Source organism: Tursiops truncatus, chromosome 14 (genome assembly GCF_011762595.2).
Source record: "Tursiops truncatus isolate mTurTru1 chromosome 14, mTurTru1.mat.Y, whole genome shotgun sequence".
In the NCBI taxonomy this organism is placed as follows: domain Eukaryota; kingdom Metazoa; phylum Chordata; class Mammalia; order Artiodactyla; family Delphinidae; genus Tursiops; species Tursiops truncatus.
The window spans coordinates 63019568-63036329 of NC_047047.1; the positions used below are offsets into that span (position 1 = coordinate 63019568).

Below are 16762 nucleotides of genomic sequence, written 5' to 3' on the forward strand. Positions count from 1 at the left end.
GAGAGTCCGCCTGCCGATGAAGGGGACACAGGTTCATGCCCCGGTCCGGGAAGATCCCACAGGCTCTGCGCGTCCGGAGCCTGTGCTCCGCAACGGGAGAGGCCACAGCAGTGAGAGGCCCACGTACCACAAATAAATAAATAAATAAATAAAATAAAACAGCCATCCCCAACCCATTCTTATTCCCTTATACTGTTTTATATTTACACTGAGCACTTCTATTAAATATCTATTTATTTTTTTGTCTACTGTGTTATTTCCCTCACAAGAGTGTAAACTGATGTAAACTCCAAGAGGGAAAAGACTGTTTACTGCTGTATCTCCAATAACCAGCACAATGCCTGATAGATATTAAGTATTCAATTGATATTAGCTGAATGAATAAATGGGAGGTACGTAACAATTTTTAAAATATATCTTTTAAAAAATGTTTAACACTTTACTTGTCAAATTCCCTATAGCATATGTAATGACTAATTAGGGACATTCTACATAGTTACCTAAACACTCATATTCTATAATGAAAAACAGCAGATTTCTAAGAATACTTAAGTGAGAAAATAAAACAGGCACCCAGAGGACTCAGAAGATTAACATCCAACCAGTTCCAAAACTGTATGTAGAAAATAGTAACTTGCAAAATTTATTTTACAGTACAAAGTAAGCTAGCTTTCCTTTCTACCAGATAAAAGTGCTTAATTTTTGCCTTATCTGAAAAATAACAAAAGAAGAAAACACCAGAATTCTAACTTGATCCCTAACTATGATAATAAAAATGTCTTTGAAAAAATGATGTATCTTAAGCAACTTGTGTTCATTAAAGACGTGTGTATCTTCTTCTTATCCATAAAGCTAAAAAGATACTGACTGACCTCTTGCTCTCCGACCTTCCTCTTCTAGAAAAGCCTTCTTTGATCATGAATCCTCAAACATCGATTACTCTATTTTTCCTTTTCACTGCCATTCTTCTCTGTGGTCTTCATCTATCAACTTTATTTTCTTACACCCCATTCCCTCAATTATTTGTAGTGAGGTGACTACCCAGCTATTCCACTGAAACCGTCATAGAGATAAGCAACGTAAAACATCAAAGCCTCAGCCTTTCCTCCAGACTGCTCTCCACTGCTGAACGCTGACAAGTACCCCTGGCTCTTGACACTGCCTCCTGCCTCAGCCTCCAAAACACATTCCCTCTGCTGGTTCTCCTCCTCGCTATCTGAAGTCCTCTTTCTCATCACATCTGTGTCGCATCACCTTCAATCTGAGACGAAAGAGTTGCACACTATACTGGCTTTGGAGTAAAGGTTCAAACTCTTGCTCTGTCACTTCATTTATTCATTCAACAAGTATTTATTGAGCACCTATTATATGTGAGATACTGGACTAGGCCCTGGGATCAAACAAAGAGCAAGAAATATTTGGTCACCGCCCCCAAATCTAAGCAAGTGCGAAGAAGAATGCTTATGTCTAAATCAGCAGCAAGATATATGCAGCTTGGAAACTAAAATGATGAGCTTTTCCCCCCTCAATTTCCTTAGGTGGCAGTGTTTCATCATGAGCAATCTGAGGCAAGAATATACCAGAGGCAAAATAATTTACAAGGAAAAAAAGAAAAAAAAAAGAAATGGAAAGGAAAAAGACATTACTCACAGATGTAAATGCCAGCAGCTCCTCTTCAGTTAACTTATGCACTGGGTTATTCTTTTGGAGATTTGTGCTTTACATTGAAAAAAAAAAGCAAATTAATTCCAGAATGCATGTCATAATGAATGAAATATAATTTTTAAAAAGCAAGTAAATTATATCTACATATTTGAAAGCACATATTTTAATATTACTGCATTATATAGAAATGTAGAGATGAGTGTGCCAAAGATAAGTACAAAAAGTAATAAAATGCTGAGAAATGAAATGTGGTTGGTGTACAAAATAGCAACACAATTTATTTTATAAGAAAAAAATGAAATCCAATCTGTGTCACTCCACAAAGAAAATGAAAAGCATATAGCAACAATTCCTATTTATCAAACTCATACAAAAAAAAATTTAGTATCACCATGAGACAGGCAAAAATTAAGAAGTTGTCAAAGAGGCAGATGATTTGATTGGATAATTTTGGAAAACAATTTAGCATTATCTTGTAAAGTGAACATTCATATATCCTAATCTCAGTAATTCCAGCCTAGGTATAGAGCTGAGAGAAATTCTTCAACAGGTGTACCAGGAATCATACACACGAATATCCATAGTAATATTGTGTGTAATAGGAAAAATCTGTTAACAATCCAGATGTCCAAAAAAGAAACCAATAAATTGTAAAATATTCACCCAATGGAATGTTATACGGGAAAGTAAATTTCAGCTATGTATAACAACATGGATGAGGCACAGAAAGACACTAGTGAGAGAAAAAAGCAAATCACAGAAAACTACATACAGTAAGATAGCGCTTTTATAAAGCGCGAAAACAAACAAAATGAAGCAACTGACTTAGAGATATAAAAGATGTTAATAAATATATTTTTTGAAAAGGCAAGAAAAAGACAAAATTCAGGACAGTGATTACCTTTTAAAGAGAGGCAGGAAGATGAGATGGGAAAGAAGCACACAGACTGAGCAGGTGGTATTTGCAATCTTCTAGTTTTTAAATTGGGCGGTGGGTTCAGTTTATTATATTATATAACTTATATTTATATATTACATAAGTTATTTTGTATGCAAATATTACTTGTATTAAGAATGAAAAGAAAATGCCACCTCACAAAATAGTACCACTTCCTCATAATTTTCCATACTGTTGGAGGATTTTATAATGAGCATAAAATGTTTACATAATAATTGTTAAATGAACATACTGTTGGTAAAAAAAAATAAATGAATGGAAGGAAGGAATTATAAAATCATTTTATGTTGTACACCTGAAATTAATACAATGTTATGTCTCAAATTTACCTCATTTGAAAACACACACACACACAATACACACATACATACTTAGACATTTCTAGTTTGCACAAAGGGATTATGTTATCAGTTGGCAAGATGATCCAAATAACCCCTAAGGTCCTTTCGGTTCTAATACTATGACTCTGATAAGTGAACAAAAAAACAAAAGTCATTCTAAAATAAGAACCTCAACCAAAATGGATGAAAATTCACCCCTCACATACAAAATTCCAATCTTAACTTCACTGCATAAAGTATATAGATAAAGTTGAAATGCTACAGGCTCATTACAAGTAATTATGATACAGTAACTGAATCAGGCCACGACTCTTCACTGTAACTTACTAACTTAGGCTTAGAATATATTACTCTGCATATCTGAAAATCAGACTACTAATTCAAAAGCAATTACCCTTCTCACTCCAGTTGTCTGAATTACTGAAGGATTGCTGTATTTTAAGGAATTTCTCCCACAGTTACTTTACATAAAAGCAATCAGGTACATTGATGCATGAGACACGTGGCCTCCAGGTAAAATCAAATTCAAGCAGGAGGCCAGTGAAGCAAAGGAGTTGAAGAAAAGGAGCATGAAGCTGGCCCCACAGTTTGGTCAATCCACCATCTATATGAATTCCCCCTATATCTCCTTTCCAAAGAACCCAGCCCATCGCAATGTCCAAATCACCTCTTCACAGGGGTTAGTGGCCACGGAGGTCACACAGAGATCCGACAGTATAATAAAATCACGACCCCCACATGCAAATCATCAATTCACGGATGTTCCAACCCAGGGGTTTATAAAGTGTATCAGATGCCCCAAGATTCAGAATATAATCAAGTAGTTTCTACCAAACAATGAAGATTTAAATTGCCCATGAAATCCATTCAGCACTTTTAATTGTTCTATATATTGAGATTCTACCAAGATCATATTTGGGGGAAAAAAAGTATTTGCAGACAAGCATTTTCTTGGTTTTTCAGTCCTCTCTCAACTGTGAAGTCAAACTCAATAAAGCTAAAGCACAACTGAGAGAAGTCTGGGAATATATATATTGGGTTTGATTTAGTTTCCTGTTGAGTTGACAATTATGTTTGCCAAAATAATCTTTTAAGAAATAGCATAAAGGAAAACTCAGAATTTGGGTCCGTAAAACCTGGATTCAAGCCCTAAATGCTGTACTGTAATTCTGATTGAGTCATTTTGCCATGTAAACCCTGATTTCCCATCTGAAAAATGGAGAAAAACAACAACCTCTAGGACTGTTAGAACATTAATGAGGGATAGTGTGAAAGTACATGGTATAATTCCTAGCACATAACACTGCTTGTAAATGATTGCTGTTTATATTATTTATATACTAAGTATCATTATGAATTGAACAAATAATTCTTTGGCAGTAAGCATAAATTCTGTCACTGGAATAAAATAATGTGATAAGACAACTGATTTGGATTAGAAACAGAACTCTGCATGTGTGATTCTTTTTAATCAAACAAAAGGGGACTGTAGAACTGAATTTAACTTTTGTATAAATGAAAACCTACTGTTAGTGTAAAGGAGATAAAATGCTATGAGGTGAACACAGAAGGATAAGTTCTACTGAGCTAAAACACAAATTTTTTTATAAATGCTTCCTTTATTAAATTGCCTATTACTAATTTAACCAGTCTCAATATTATAACTTTGTGAAATAGCCTATTTTGAACATTACTAAATCTCCAGATGAGAAATGGGATATTTATATACTCTAAAAGACCATGTTAATAACAAAAGTTAAAAAAGAATAACTTTACATTGGAGAAGCCTGGCAGACCCCACTTTAATCATGTGATCAAAATAACATGGCCAGTAGAGGAACAAATCAAAATTGTTTTCTACCTGCTGGGATGCAATAAGAACCACAAAACCTCCATTTTCTGATACCCCTGATAATGATACAAAATGTGAAACTAATCCTTTTTTTTTTTAAAATCAGACAAATTCAAACTGAGAGTAAGCCTACAGAATAACTGGCTTATAAATTTTAGGTGTCAAGATCATGAAAGTCAAGCAAAAATGAAGAACTATTCCAGATTGATAGAAACTAAAGGGACATGACAACTAAATGTAACACATATGTTCTAGACTGGATCCTGTACTATAAAGGAGATTATTGGGACAACTGGCAAAACTTGAATGGGGTCTGAGTAGGAAGTGACAGTAAAGTATGAATGTTAAATTTCCTGATTTTGATAGCTGTATTATGGCTATGCACAAAAGCTCCCTTGTTTGTTGAAAACACACACTAAAGTATTCAGGGGTGATAGAATATCATGTCGGAAAATTATTCTCAAAAAAGTTATTTCCAATGCCTTGCCCTTGCCACTTTTTTCCAAATTTGAAATTATTTCAAAATAGAAAAATAAAATAAAATGAAAAACTATTTCTACCACACATAAGGTTCTCTTGTATTAAAAAAAAATTCTAGGGACCTCCCTAGAGGTCTAGTGGCTAAGACTTCACCTTCCAATGCAGGGGGTGCGGGTTTGATCTCTGGTCGGGAAGTGAAGATCCCACATGCCTCGGGGCCAAAAAGACAAAACATAAAACAGAAGCAATATTGTAACAAATTTGATAAAGATTTTAAAAATGGTCCACATCAAAAAGTCTTTAAAAAATAAAATAAAAAAAAAAAAAATTCCATACTCTGAACGTAAATATCCTCAAAGGTCAAAACAGTCACCTATCCTAAATACTTCATTAAGAGTCTATTCCTAGCCAAGGTTAACCAAAGAAATTTTGTTTATGAAGAAAAGAGAAGGATAAGTATACCAACTTACAGGAGATTCCTGAGATTCCTCATTTCTAACTCTAATTGGCTGCCCAAGTATTCTTCATCTTCATAAGCCATGACAAGATTCTCTATTCATCCACAACTCTGGGGGCCTGCTCGAACAAAGATTTCCCCAACACAAGAGAACCAATATGCGAGAAGTTTAAGGTAGCCAAGTAAGTCATTAACTCACCAGATTCCAAGGATAACAGCAAGCTCTTCAGCACACAGGTCAGGCATCTGAGACTGTTCACAATCTGCTAACTTTATCTCATTTAGAACAGTATCATCATTGAGCTCAATATTCTGGTGGAATACAAAAGAAACTACTTAGAACAAAAAATTAATTCTGATTCATTCAACAGACTATACACAACAGATTGCTGGGGGGATAACATCTTTTTGTTCAAGATTTTACAATGTCTATACATGGTCAATAGGCTGCTTCTTGTGAAACACATATTTGGAGACAATTTACTGTGCAGAAATGGAGGACACGCATCTATACCTCAGGATGCACTGACAACATCAATAACAGGGAATGACTGCTATTGTTGATTCAGCCTAGTAGGCAAAAGCCCCTCTAACACATCAGGATTCAAAACCAGATCTTTCTACTCTGATTCTAAATTATAATCTAAAACATCAACTGCCAACTCTGTTTCTCAATAGGATTTAGAATAGGCAGAACAATTTGAGAAAGGAATAAAACCTGAAGACTTAGAGAACTTGGTAGAGTACTTGATTTCAGAATTACTTCAAAGCCAAGACAGTGTTGTACTAGCATGAAGACAGACATATAGATGAAAGGAATAGAATAAAGTCCAAAATTTTAGACCCATGTTGTATGGTCAATTGATTTTCAAAGGTGTCTAGGTGAGTCAAACAAAGGAAAGGTTTTTCAATAAATGATGTTAGAACAACTGTATATCCATTTGGGAAAAAATGACCCTCCGTCCTGATCTCACACCATACACAAAAATTAAATCAAAATTAATGAGAGACCTTACTGTAGAAGCTAACACTAAAAAACTTCTAGAAAAAAAAAATCATAGGAGAAAAGCTTTGCCACTTTGGGGTAGGCAGACAGTCCTTAATTAGGACACAAAATACTCAAACCATCACAGAAAAACTTAATAAACTGGACTTCAACAAATTAAAACTTCTGCTCTTTGAAAACATTGTTAAGAAAATGAAAAGCCAAGTTACAGACTCAGAGAACATATTCACAAAACAAATATCTGAAAAAAGGCTTGTATTCAGAATATGGAATTACAACTTAAGAAGAAGATAAACAACCCAACATAAAAATGGACAAAAGATTTGTACAGACACTTCACAAAAGTGTCTGTAAGCACATAAAAAGATCCTCAACAACAGTAGTCAAAAGGGAAATACCAATTAAAATCAGAATGAACTACTAGTACACACCCATTAGAATAGATAAAATTTAAAAGACTGACAATACTAATTGTTGACAAGGATCTGGAACAATTAGAACTTTCATACATTGCTGGTAGAAATGTAAAATGGTACAACCATAGAAAACAGTTTGCTAGTTTCTTATAATAAACATATTTACCATATGAGCTATCAGTTCCACTCCTATGTAGTTACCTATGAGAAACAAAAACATATGTCCACCCAAAAACATGTGTGTGTGTGTGTGTGTATATATATATATAGATAGATATAGATATATATGTATATAAATAAAAAAGTGTTCATAGCAGTTTTATCTGTAATAACCCTAAACTGGAAACAACCCAAATGTCTGTCAACAGGTAAACAGATTAAAAAGAAAAATTATGCTATATGCATTTAATAAAATTCTAATCAGAAACAAAAAGGAAGTACTGACACATGCAACTACGTAGATATATCTCAACTGCTGAGCAAAAGAGGCCAGATACAAAAGAGTACATACTGTAGGATTCCAGTCACATGAAATTCTAGAAAAGGCAAACTACCTGTAGCCACAGAAAGCAGATCAATGACTCTTTAGGGCCAGAGAGGATGGGGAATTAACTGCAAAGGGGCAGGATGGAACTTTCTAGGGTAATGAAATGTATCTTGACTGTAATGGTTGTGTGTATATATTTTTCAAATCTCAGCAAACTGTACAATTAAAAATTTTCTGTGTATAAGTTATATCTCAATAAAATGGATTTTTAAAAAAATTAATCATCAAAAAATAGTAAAATCACGATGAGAAACCACTACACACAACTCACCAGAATAGCAAAAAAATTTTACCAAGCACTGGCAAGGATGCAGAGCAGCTGGTGCTCTCATACACTGATGGTGGGAATGTGAAATAGTACAACCACTTTGGAAAACACTTTGGCAGTTTCTCAAGTTGAAAATACACTTACCACACAACCTAGCCCTTCCATTCCTCGGCATTTACCCCTGAGAATTAAAAACATACGTTCACACAAAGACTTACACATGAATGTTCCAAGCAGCTTTATTCATAACAGCCGAAAACTAAAAATTGCTCGATTGTCTACCAAGAGGTGAATGGATAAACACACTGTGGCTTACCCATACAATGAAATAACTCAGCAATAAACAGGAGCTAACTATTGGTATCAAAATATAGATGAACCTCAAAACATTATGCTAAGTGAAAGAAACCAGACACAGAAGAGTCATACTATATAATTCCATTTGTTTGAGATTCTAGGAAAAAACAGCTCTAATCTGTGACAGAAAGCAGACCAGTGGGAGGGAAAGTGATTGACTGCAAAGGAGTATGGATGGACTTCTTGGCCTAATGTAAATGGTTCTGTATTTTGATTACAGTGGTGATTACATGGGTCTACCTATTTGTCAAAACTCATCAAATTGGACACTTAAAATAAGTGCATTTTATTTTATGTAAATTATTCCTCAATAAACCTAATTTAAATTTTTTTCTAATTCAATAGAAGTAGTAGCTAAAACTAGGAAGACTTTAAACTGTAGGCCTAGCTCTATCTATAAGGTTTCGAGAAAAGAGAAAAGAGTACAACAACCTCCAACAACTGCTGACAGGAGAAACACACAACTTTAGGTGGCTATTCAGGCTCCACTAAAAAAGTGTCTCCTCCTCCCTGACCCGCCAACCTCAAAAGGCAGAGCTGGCAGGTGCACAGCGCACCCTGGTGGCCAACCATTTTCAATACAAGCCTTTCATATTTTTTTTTAGGAAGCTACTTATGTAATTCTAAATTTTCTAACAGCTACACTTTAAAAAGTAAAAAAAAAATAATAAGTGATTTAACCTAATACATCAAAAATATTATCCTTGTAACATGTATCAACAGAAAATAATTAATTAGATACTATACACTCTTTCATACACAGCTTATGAAATCTAGTACATCTTTTACACTTACACTTCAGCACATCAAAGTTTGGACCAACCAATTTTCAAGTGATTAATAACCATATGTGGCTACCATATTGGACAGTGCAGCTCCAGAGTATCCAAATCTCTCACCTTTTCACATCCAGATAGGGTTGTATCAACCTGCTTTTAATATCCAATGTTTGTGGAGCACCTTTATAGATCTAATCTGATCCCTTAAAAAAAGTGTGATGTGGGGACTTCCCTGGTGGTCCAGTGGTTAAGAATCCGCCGTCCAATGCAGGGTTCAATCTCTGTCTGGGGAACTAAGATCCCACATGCCGCGGGGCAACTAAGCCCGCGTGCCACAACAAGAAAGAAACCCGCGCACTGCAACCAAGAGCCCCCGTGCCGCAACTAAGACCCCACGTGCCGCAACTAAGACCCATCGCAGCCGAATAAATAAATATTTTTTTTAAAAAAGTGTGATGTGGGGAAGAACAAATGAGGAGGCTAAAAATACAATAACTTTCCCAGGTTCTCACCTCGGCTAGACAATAAAGATGTGACAGGGACCCAAGTCTCCACCTCCCAGCGAGGACTCCTTCCCCTCCAGCCCCCACAGAAGACCTGAGACAGGTCAGCCTTAACAACAAGGCATTATTTATTACTCTTCAGCTACAAACAGGTGATCAAAATAGTTTCAATCTTCATTCAAGATACTCTGCGTTCCTATTCAGCTCTTTTCGAAATTAAAACTGGTTGGCTGCACCACCTACTTGCCTATGTGTTCTACAAGCCACAAATTTAAAATACTGTTCTACTTTAGTCCCACTCCAACCTCATAACGTTCTACTGAATCAAAAATTTAGCTACAGTCTTTCAGACCTCCTAGTCAAGTGATGCTTATGATACTGTTATTGCTCACCCATCATAAATTTGTTTCTTTTCATGCTGCCCTTGCTGTGTAATAAACATTATATCTAGATAATCAAACTAAAGGCTGAAACTGCAAGAGTGTGGACTTTTGGACAGACTTTGTTTTTGCACATAACCTTGTACAATCCTGCAACAGAGGCCAGTCACAGATCTAGATTGTCCTGTATTATTGCATTTTTCTTGTTCTGAATATCCTTGACATTACAGCTGACAAAAATGAAAACTGATATCGCAGATCTGTTTTCTGAAACCTTTAAAGCTAAAATCACATGCAAGAACTGACTTTGCAACTACTCATATTGACACCCTTTCAATCTGTATGAACGCTTTGGGTTGTGTAGAAGCAGCAAATCAATGGGTGCCGTTTTATCTTTAGTTAAACACCATACTGGTGTATTCATTTACACCATCTTATATGTGACACACTGCTGTACAATGTGTAATTCTGTGATCTTTACTTCCCTTTGTATTCATTTTAAGCATCTTTATAAATTGCTGTATTGTGCTTAATGTAAAAAAAAAAGAGAAAAAGAAATTAGCACGTAATTTATCTCCAATTCATGGGACACACCATATTCAGCACTTAATGTATATTTCTTTTCAATGATGCTGATCACGTATGTGTTTGTGTTTTCTGTGAATATACAATTTTAATTTATTCTCCCTCCTCACACCGTGCCCTCATGATTGAATAATAAAGAACAGAGACTGCGCCTTTGATTTGCACATTGGGGTTGCTCATAACTGTTGGCTTATTAAAGCCTGAAGTCCAATAGCTTCAGGCTATGTAATTCCCCATTAATAACAGATTAAAAGTCTAGCAAGGTCCAAAGGGAAACACTATGTTCCTCACTGGCAATAAAATTACTGTATTTCCTCAATTCTAAGATGTACATCTTCACATTGTAACATTTCTAATCACAATGTATTTTATAATCACTATAATTGGTATAATAGTGTTCCTTTTTTCCTGAAGAGTTTGGTTATTAAACAGATGGTGGGGACTTCCCTGGTGGTCCAGTGGTTAAGAATCTGCCTTCCAATGCAGGGGACGCGGGTTCGATCCCTGGTTGGGGAACTAAGATCCCACATGCTGCAGGGCAACTAAGCCCACATGCTGCAAGTACTGAGCCCATGTGCTCTGGAGCCTGGGTGCCACAACTAAAGAGAAGCCCATGCGCTGCAACAAAGAGCCCGCATGCTGCAACAAAGATCCTGTGTGCCACAACTAAGACCCAATGCAGCCAAAAAATTAATAAATAAAATTTAAAAAAAAAAACCAGATGGTGTATTTTATAATCTAATGGTATCTGAATAAGAAAATATCATACATAACTGATTAAACAAGCAAGTCTATCTTCCATCCATGAGTAATCCATACCTACATCACATAATTTGTACTTTCCACCTTTAAGTGGTAATTAATGAAGATCATAAAACTATCAGAATGTATTTTATTTCAAGTATGAAAGAATAAATTCTGTATTAAATTGTACATCATTTTTATACATTCCTCATAAGAGTCATCACATTCTATTTATAATCATAGGAGACAATTTTCAATACGAGAACTCCACACTAATAAACAAACAAACAACAATGGATTACTGAATTAAATGCTTAGATTGCGGAATTAAATCTCTTTTCATTGATGCTGTGCTATGGCCTAAAAACCAGCTTAATGATACTTAATCTAAGACTCAGGGAGGGACTTGGGTTACATCAAATAGCTGAAGGAGAAGGGTCTGGGATATACAAGGAGGAAATGGAGGATGGAAGCAGGTATCAACACAGTTCCCTGACCAGCATCAACACAGCAGTACAAATACTTGTTCAACTGTGGCTCTACCTACATCAGGAGATATAGGCTGTCCTCTGTGCAGTCTCATCCCTGAGTTTCTCCATCTTTCCCTTCCTTCCTTCCTTCCTTCTCCTCTTAGATCAGTAACTTTCCCCACCCTGAAGTTACCACAAAAGCAAACAGAAGCTGGAGCAAGCCCAGGAGGGACGTAAGATCGCATCAAAGGCCTTCCTCAGGACTCCTTACTGCTGCCACTCTTTCCCATCTCCCTAGTCCCTACCCTTGGCATTATTTTCAGTACACAACAGAATTTTCGTTTTCAATGCACCAAGTAAATTTGTTTGCAGGCTCTGGAATGAAAAGTAGCAAGACATGGGCTTCAAGGACGGTAACATCAACCAAAGAACAAGCAAAAATGTTGGTTTGGGGTCTCTGGGATAAGAAAATGTAAATGCTAATGGCCTCCATGGAAGCAGATGGAAAGGCCTATTGAGCAGGTAAACTGACTAAAAGCTATAAATTTAAGCTACAAGAGAATGTATTAGCCAAGTCAAGAAAACATACTAAGGCAGCAACCAGCCCAGTAATGACATAGTAGTAACTAGGGACAGACCAGAAAACTGGTAAAAAGGAATTCTGATCATCTGTTTACATAGTTAGAAGAAACCCAAGAAATTTCAAGGCTCTTAATATTTGAAAATATCAACAGAAGGCAAAAAATATGGTAGCCACTGGAAAAATTAGTCTCTACTCAGTCTGCCTTTTGGACTTTTTTCAAGGGTAGTAATACATAACTAACTGCATTACTAATTCATACTTACTGAAGTCTAGGGAAAAAACAACATTTTATCTCTATTTAAAGGTAAAAATGGCTTAAAAAAATGGGTCCTGTTTTGTTTTGTTTTGTTTTGTTTTAAAACATCCAGCCACCTTGTAAAAGCTCAAGAAGGGTCAAAAGAAGCCTCTTCCCACCCCATCCAGTGTTTCTACAAAACTCACCTATGGAAACTGTTAGACTTGGATGCTAATTTAAATAATTTACAATCCTACTTACCTTGGTTAAATATTCCTGAGGAGTGGGTGCTGGAGTGAATTCATAATTTGAAAACACAGCTCCTTCCCTTCTTACATCTAGAATAAGTTGGGCCACGTAATTTTCCTGGAACCGTGTCCTTTTTCCCAAAGCACCTGAAAAAATATATACTAAATTATATGTATCAACTTGTCAATCAGACATACAGTACAATCTTAAAGAGTAGTATTTTCAGAGTGCTTTAGAGCTTATGAGGTATTTTCTCCATTTCAAATAAGAGAAACCTGAGGCTCAAAGATGACTTTAAAATGACTTTTTATAAAATTATAAAGCCAGTAAGTTATAAGGTCAAAACTCAAACCCAGGATTTCTGCCACTAGTTTCCACATAGTTACTTTTTCACTAAACTACCTCCCTTCTCAAAAAACATAACTCATTAGGTGTCATAGAGAGAAGAAATACTATCCTCTCCATACAACAGATGAAAAAAGGGAAGTTCTGAAGTGCAGTCATTTGCTCAAGATCACAGGGTTTTCAGTATCAGAGCCAGGGCTTAAAGCCAGGGTCTTCAGGTTCTAAATCCCACAGTCTTTCTATTACACTATCTGGCTCCATGTAAGACCAAATTTTTTTTCATTTTGTATCTGAAATAACTTGCTGCAGAACAGCTTTAAGAGAAGCAAAACCTCTGACACCTATTCTCTAGCAAACGTCAGATTACAAAGACCCTTGATTACAAAGACCAGTCTAAGAAGTCTGGATTTTATCCTGTGATGAGTCTGGCTCTACTTTATACAACAACCATTTAAACACGTTATACTAAAAATAGCTATTGAGATGGTCTAACACAGCTTACGTTTTTATAGTAAGGCTAGAGCTGAAAAGAAAAAAGTAATAATCTGATTCTCATTTTATATTTGTGAGCACATTTGTATTTTTAAGTTCTTCAGCCTTAACTTGGAAAAAAATATGAAGAACTAGCTAGTAAATACACCAACAGCTAAAGCTGACTATACTGGGTACCATGATACTAGTTTTTTAAATAATCCAAAAAAAGAAGTCTCCTAGGACCGAAATATTTAAAAACAAAATCTCTGAAACTAACCTCACAACTTATATTACATATATCTCAAAAACAAGACTCCAACTTACACCTGGCCATTGTCACAAAGTTATAAGTTGGATATTTAATAATTCTCCCCATACAAACAATGTAATAAAAGGTGGGTAAGATGCCAGACTAGGCCACAAAGTCACATTTACCTCATAATGTACCTGAAGGATTTTATTGACAGGACTACCTCAAAAAGCACAGAGTTTGGGGACTAAGAATGGGCCTTAGAGATAATCTAGACCAAGCCTACGCAGGACAAGCAGTTTCAATCATTTCAACATTCACAGATTGTTGTTTCAACATTCACAGAGCCCAGGTTCAACAGGTATAAATGGTGTGACCCACTGATGATGCCTGATTTTCATGAATGTCTTAAATATAGAATGCCAATTACATTGTGAGACTAGGGACAGGGCAATACATTAAGAGAAAATAATGTTTCTTATTTGGTACTCAGAAAAAAACACAGAGATCTTGGGAAAAATTCTGCAATTTATTTGTTCTTCCAACAAATGTTTATTGAGTGCCTACTGTATGCCAGACAGTGTTCTAAGGCCATGAAGAAACATCTAAACAAAACAGTCAAAAATTTCTGTTCTTAAGAAATACAAGAAAGGCAGGATGGAAGTCGCAGGTGGGTATTTAACAGAAAGGGCAAACTAAATTTGGGAATCAGGAGGGGCCTTGGGAAGCCCACATGCACAACCAAATACACAAAGTTCATTTGTGTACTGCCCAGCTGCCACATACTACTGACATGTCTAACTAGACATGGGCATCTACAGGAATAAAGTATATGATTTCAACTTTGTTCTAAAACTATGAATTTTTAAATAAAATCTATTTTTGTAAAGCAAACAAGAGGACACAGATAATAAAATACAACCATACAATACAGCCAAACTATCAATTATATATTAGTTTATCATAAAAATAAATCAATTATCCACAAAACGTCAAAAAAAATCTTACCTGTCAAATCAATTTGTAATCTGCAGATCTCTTTAGCAATATTGAACTGATCTTTTGCTTTTTTATATTCATAATAATATAAAAATATATATGCACATTCCAGATGGAATTGAACAGCCAAATATCGACCTGAATCATCTACAAACAGATCCTCTAGTTTCATCACTGTAAGACAAAAGATGAAACATTGAAAAGTATGATGAGAATAAAAATATAAAGTAAAACACTGAGTCCATAATATATGAAATATATATATTACATAGTTCCTGCTCTTAAAGAATTTCAAATCTGGAAGATGAGAGACACATATAATAATAGTTTACAGTAAGCATTCTCTGAGCACTTACACGTTCCAAGCTTCAAGCTAAGGATATTATATACATTATCTCCTTTATTCCACACAATCCTAGGAGATATGATTCATAACCCTACTCTTTCTTATTTTAGAGTACTTGTCTTAATCGTACAATAAAAAAATATGACAACACAAGGTGATGATACAATATACCAAGTGAATCTGCAAAGTTAAACGATATGAAAATCTAATGAACAGATCAGCTTACAGACAGTTTTCCACATAAAGAATGTAGAATTTCTCCCTTAAAAGAAGAAACAGATATATATCCATATAGAGCTAAGACAATATGAGTATCAAATAGAAAATGAGTAAGTATTGGCTTAGCAGTCATATTCTACTTTATTTCTCTAAACACATGAGATGAAAAGATGGGAGAATAATAGCCTAATAACATGGTATCTGAAATAAGATGATTTTCAAAATTAATTATATATAATAAAGGGGCTAGTTGGCATACACCAAGGGAGTTTCCAACAGGTCACCTCATCCATCCCTCTACAATATCCCTGAAAAACTATCCTTCACAAATGTTCCCGGAACAGGATCAGCATTGCACAAAACAGTTTACATGAATGAAAGTATAATGAATGAATAGAAAACACACTTAGAATGTCCAAAAATTGAGAATCAGTTTTCTGTAATTCAAGCTGAGAGGGAAGTGACATTGATCGATGGCTACTCTGCTCAGCACTACGTATTTTACATGTTGTGTTAATTCTCACAATGATGTCTTTAGGGTTGACATTAACCCCATTTAACTCATTAGAAAACTGAGCTTACATCGCTTACTGACTAGTCACCTCACCTGTTAAATGACAAAGCCAGAATTTGAATCCAAACTTGTTGGGAAAACGGGAGGAGGGAGCTGGCATTGGAAGGACAAAGGTGTAGAGATGATGTTACAAAACCTAATCTACTTTCTCACCAAGTAATCTGACAGAAACCTACAGCTAAGAAACAGACATCCTTTGTCTTACCATGAACTGAAAATAAAATGAGTCTGAAAAAGAAAGTGTTTTTCTATATACTGTCAGTCCTTTAAAGAGATTCTTAACTCAAATAAAGAGACTAAATCAAGATGTACATGTCTTAGGACTTCCTTGGTGGCACAGTGGTTAAGAATCCACCTGCCAATGTAGGGGACACGGGTTCAAGCCCTGGTCTGGGAAGATCCCACATGCCGTGGAGCAACGAAGCCCATGTGCCACAACTACTGAGCCTGCGTTCTAGAGCCCGTGAGCCACAACTACTGAGCCCGCATGCCCCAACTACTGAAGCCCGCGTGCCTAGAGCCCACGCTCTGCAACAAGAAAAGCCACCGCAATGAGAAGCCTGCGCACCGCAACGAAGAGTAGCCCCCGCTCGCCACAACTAGAGAAAGCCCGCATGCAGCAACAAAGACCTAATGCAGCCATAAATTAATTTTTTTAAAAAAGATGTACATGTCTTACT

At 35.8% G+C, this 16762-nt stretch overlaps 1 protein-coding gene across 9 annotated transcripts in view; it reads right to left on the reverse strand.

Annotated features, from left to right (window-relative positions):
• TTC27 (tetratricopeptide repeat domain 27) overlaps positions 1–16762 on the reverse strand; it is a 183913-nt gene that overhangs the window by 125780 nt on the left and 41371 nt on the right. For all 9 annotated transcript variants that reach the window (XR_012325753.1, XR_012325754.1, XM_033838751.2 and 6 more), the window contains 4 exons: positions 14953–15117; positions 12888–13021; positions 5953–6065; positions 1651–1717 (listed from right to left, as the gene is read on the reverse strand). Coding sequence is in view for 7 of the 9 variants with exons in the window: in XM_033838751.2 (XP_033694642.1) it covers positions 1651–1717; positions 5953–6065; positions 12888–13021; positions 14953–15117 (479 nt within the window). In the remaining 2 variants the exon portion in view is untranslated. The remainder of the gene's footprint in view (positions 1–1650; positions 1718–5952; positions 6066–12887; positions 13022–14952; positions 15118–16762) is intronic.